Raw genomic sequence first — 3,388 nt, 5'->3', positions numbered from 1 at the left:
GCGTCACACAGCTCACAGCAACCTCCAACTCCTGGGCTTAGGTGATTCTCTCGCCTCAGCCTCCTGAGTAGCTGGGACTACAGGCGCCTGCCACAACGCCCGGCTATCATTATATTCATTTTAATATAAGCAGATGGAAGAGCTCAAGGAAGTAGCTTCTAAAGATTCTTGAGTTCATGGATGAGCTTCAGTAAGGGGACATATTAACTATCTTATATCAGATGCAAAATTTCATGTACTTTTCTGAGACTCCATAGATTTCAGTCAGAAGACCAAAGGAGAAAATGACCTAAAAATGTCAAGAACTCTTGAGATGGTACTTAAGAGTTCCAATTCCTAGCCCCAAGGAACATAAGAACAAAATAATGCAATCCAGCTATGGCCAGGAGCAAAGTCCAATGAGTCAGGAGACCCCTACCCTTCTCCAACTCTTTTTTTTTAAGTTCCATCATTCCCTTCCTCCATAATAGAAAAGGGAAGAGATCATGGCAGGTGCTGCAGATGTGGAGTGGAGTTCTGAATAGCAGAAGAGGCAGGAAGGGGGTTTTAGTGGCATGGGATAGGAGAATTAGAGCTGGCAGCTAAAGGTGAGCTGGTTGGCCCCTGAAGGGAGTTCTCACCCGTAGGTCCCCAGTTCCTGGGAAGTACTCTCCATATTTATGAAAGGACACAGTCATGACCCGGTCTGTGGTATAGAAGGCCTCTTCCACGCCATCGCCATGGTGAATATCAATGTCAATATACAGCACCCTCTGGTGATACCTAGGATCAGAAAGGGGTCAGGGGTCTGGGGGCTCTTTGGGGATGGGATGCGCCAAGCGCGCCAGGTCCCAGCTTACCGGGCTGGCTGCCTCCCTCAGGTATCTCTAAGCACCAGAGACGTGGAAACTGGCTGAAGGAAGGTGGAAGAGAGGCCGGGTGTCTCCAGAGGCCTGACCAAGCCGACCAAGTCCGATCTTCCTACTCTACAGCCAGGGTCAACTCCGGCCACACAGGGACACTCTGGAGGCAGGATCTGAGCAGCGCCTGCCCCTGATCTTGCCGTGGGCTCAGATCAAACCAAGACCCCGTCAAGGAGAAGATGGCCAGAGATACTCATTGAAAACATCCTAGCCAGCACACTGCTCAGAAAAGCAAACTAGGGAGGCAAGCCCAGGGGTAGAGGGAAGTGGGAACCTGGCCTAAGGTGCTCCTCCAAGAGACAAGGCCAAGCAGGCATACTTTAGCAGTTCCAGGATGGCCAAGACGATATCATTGACGTAACAGAAGCCAGATGCCTCGGACTTCTTTGCATGGTGCAGGCCCCCAGCCCAATTCACAGCGATGTCCGTCTGCTGCTTATTAAGTTTCACAGCACTTGCTGGGCGTGGGAAGAGACAACATAAGCCTGTTAGTCCTCTCTGCCCAAGAAGCCCAGGAAACCCAGTGAGAGGTAGGACCTGCCTATTCACTAGCTGTATTTATACAATTCACAGGATAGTCTACTTCCTCCCACCATATTCCAACAGGGAATAAACATGATACTGTCTACTCTAAAAAACTATTTTCCAAATTGAGGACAGTAACTCATTGGTTGACTTTAAAACTGATTTAGTGGAATTCTACTTAAAAGAAATAAAGCAGAATACAAACATTGGAGTAAACTGTTCTTTATAAACTTTGGTTTCAGACTAAGTGAATGTGTGTGTGCCTACACACATGTATATCTTGGATTGCATGTATAAGTTTACTTATTTATTTTTTTGAGACAGAATCTCGCTCTGTTGCCTTGGGTACAATTCAGTGGCATCTCACTGAAACCTCAAACTCCTAGGCTCAAGTGATCTTTCGGCTTCAGTCTCCCAAGTAGCTGGGACTCAGGTGCCCACTACAATGCCTGGATAATTTTTCTATTTTTAGTAGAGATAGGTCTTGCTCTTGCTTAGGCTGTTCTTGAACTCTCAAGTTCAAGCAATCCTCCCACCTTGGCCTGCATATTAAGATTATAGGTGTGAGCCACTACACCTGGCCATGTATAAGTTGACGCCTGGCTATTTTTTCTACTCAAGCTGTCACCCTGGGTAGAATGCTGTGACATCATAGCTCATAGCAACTTCAAACTCTTGGACTTAAGCAATTCTCTTGCCTCAGCCACCCAAGTAGCTGGGACTACAGGCGCCTGCCACAATGCCTGGCTATTTTGTGGTTGCAGTTTTCATTGTTGTTTGGCAGGCCTGGGCTGGATTCGAACTCGCCAGCTCTGGTGTATGTGGTTGGCACCCTAGCTGCTGAGCTACAGGTGCTGAGCCCATAGTCAAAAATTTTTGGAAAAATACCAAAGATAATGCTGGCTCAAATTACAAATAGGTTCAAGAAGAAATGAGAGAGAAAGCCTGGGTGCAGTGGCTCACATCTATAATCCTAGCACCCTGGGAGCCCGAGGCAGGTGGAATGCCTGAGCTCAGGAGTTCAAGACCACCTTAAGCAAGAGCAAGACTCTATCTCTAAAAAAAAATAGCCAAGAGTCAGGAGGTGCCTGTGGCTCAGTGAGTAAGGCGCCAGCCCCATATACAGAGGTTAGTAGATTCAAACCTGGCCCCAGCCAAACTGCAACAAAAAAATAGCCGGGCATTGTTGCAGACAACAGCAGCTACTTAGGAGGTTGAGGCAAGAGTATAGCCTAAGCCCAAGAGCTGGAGGTTGCTGTGAGCTGTGACGCCACAGCACTCTACCAAGGGTGACAAAGTGAGACTCTGTCTTAAGAAAAAAAAAAAAAAAAAGATTTAAAGTGATCCTAGAGGTAACCCCAAAGTTAAAAATGGAAGTAGGAGATATGTGGAGAATATTTTCGACCTCTAAAGGTAATTACCATACTGTTTCATAAGACACAGGTGATAACACTTCCATTTTTACAGAACTTTGCAGTTCACAAATTGTTTTTACATAGAGCATCTCAACAACCCCTTGAGGTCTATAGGGAATTCCTTGGTAAGAGAGGACAGTCAAGGACACTTGTCAGTACCATGTCAGAGACTGAACTGGACTGAGACTGAACCAGAAGGACATTTTAGAGATCTAAAGTAAAAACCCATAGGACTTTTCTACATGGTTACACATCAGCCTACTAAGTGGACTAAAAGGGAAACCTCATAGAACAGCCCACCACAGCCCTGGGAAGGGGATATATATTCCTTACCCACAGAGCCACCAGTAGACAACTGACAGAACTCAAACAGGCCATCAAATACTGGACAGTCCTCACCAACGTTGACTTGAAAGAAATAAGCAAAATATTAGTTTCCACTATTTCCTTTAATTTAGATGTGTATAAGCTGATGGAAAAAGCATAGAACTTAAATTCAGAAGGCTTGAGTTCTACTCTAGGCTCTAGTACTTTTTTTTTTTTTTT

The 3,388-nt window shown here is 45.8% G+C and overlaps 1 protein-coding gene across 2 annotated transcripts in view; it reads right to left on the bottom strand.

Moving 5' to 3' along the window:
- The window catches only part of HDAC1 (histone deacetylase 1), a 44,383-nt gene that overhangs the window by 6,457 nt on the left and 34,538 nt on the right, over positions 1 to 3,388 (bottom strand). For both annotated transcript variants that reach the window (XM_012812383.2, XM_003801249.3), the window contains exons 4-6: positions 3,176 to 3,250; positions 1,222 to 1,360; positions 621 to 762 (exon numbers count right to left, since the gene is read on the bottom strand). In XM_012812383.2, coding sequence (XP_012667837.1) covers positions 621 to 762; positions 1,222 to 1,360; positions 3,176 to 3,250 — 356 coding nt within the window. The remainder of the gene's footprint in view (positions 1 to 620; positions 763 to 1,221; positions 1,361 to 3,175; positions 3,251 to 3,388) is intronic.

The sequence above is a fragment of the Otolemur garnettii genome, unplaced genomic scaffold, assembly GCF_000181295.1.
Source record: "Otolemur garnettii isolate 467f Iridium unplaced genomic scaffold, OtoGar3 scaffold00204, whole genome shotgun sequence".
NCBI lineage: Eukaryota > Metazoa > Chordata > Mammalia > Primates > Galagidae > Otolemur > Otolemur garnettii.
This window is presented reverse-complemented; position numbering and strand designations above follow the sequence as displayed.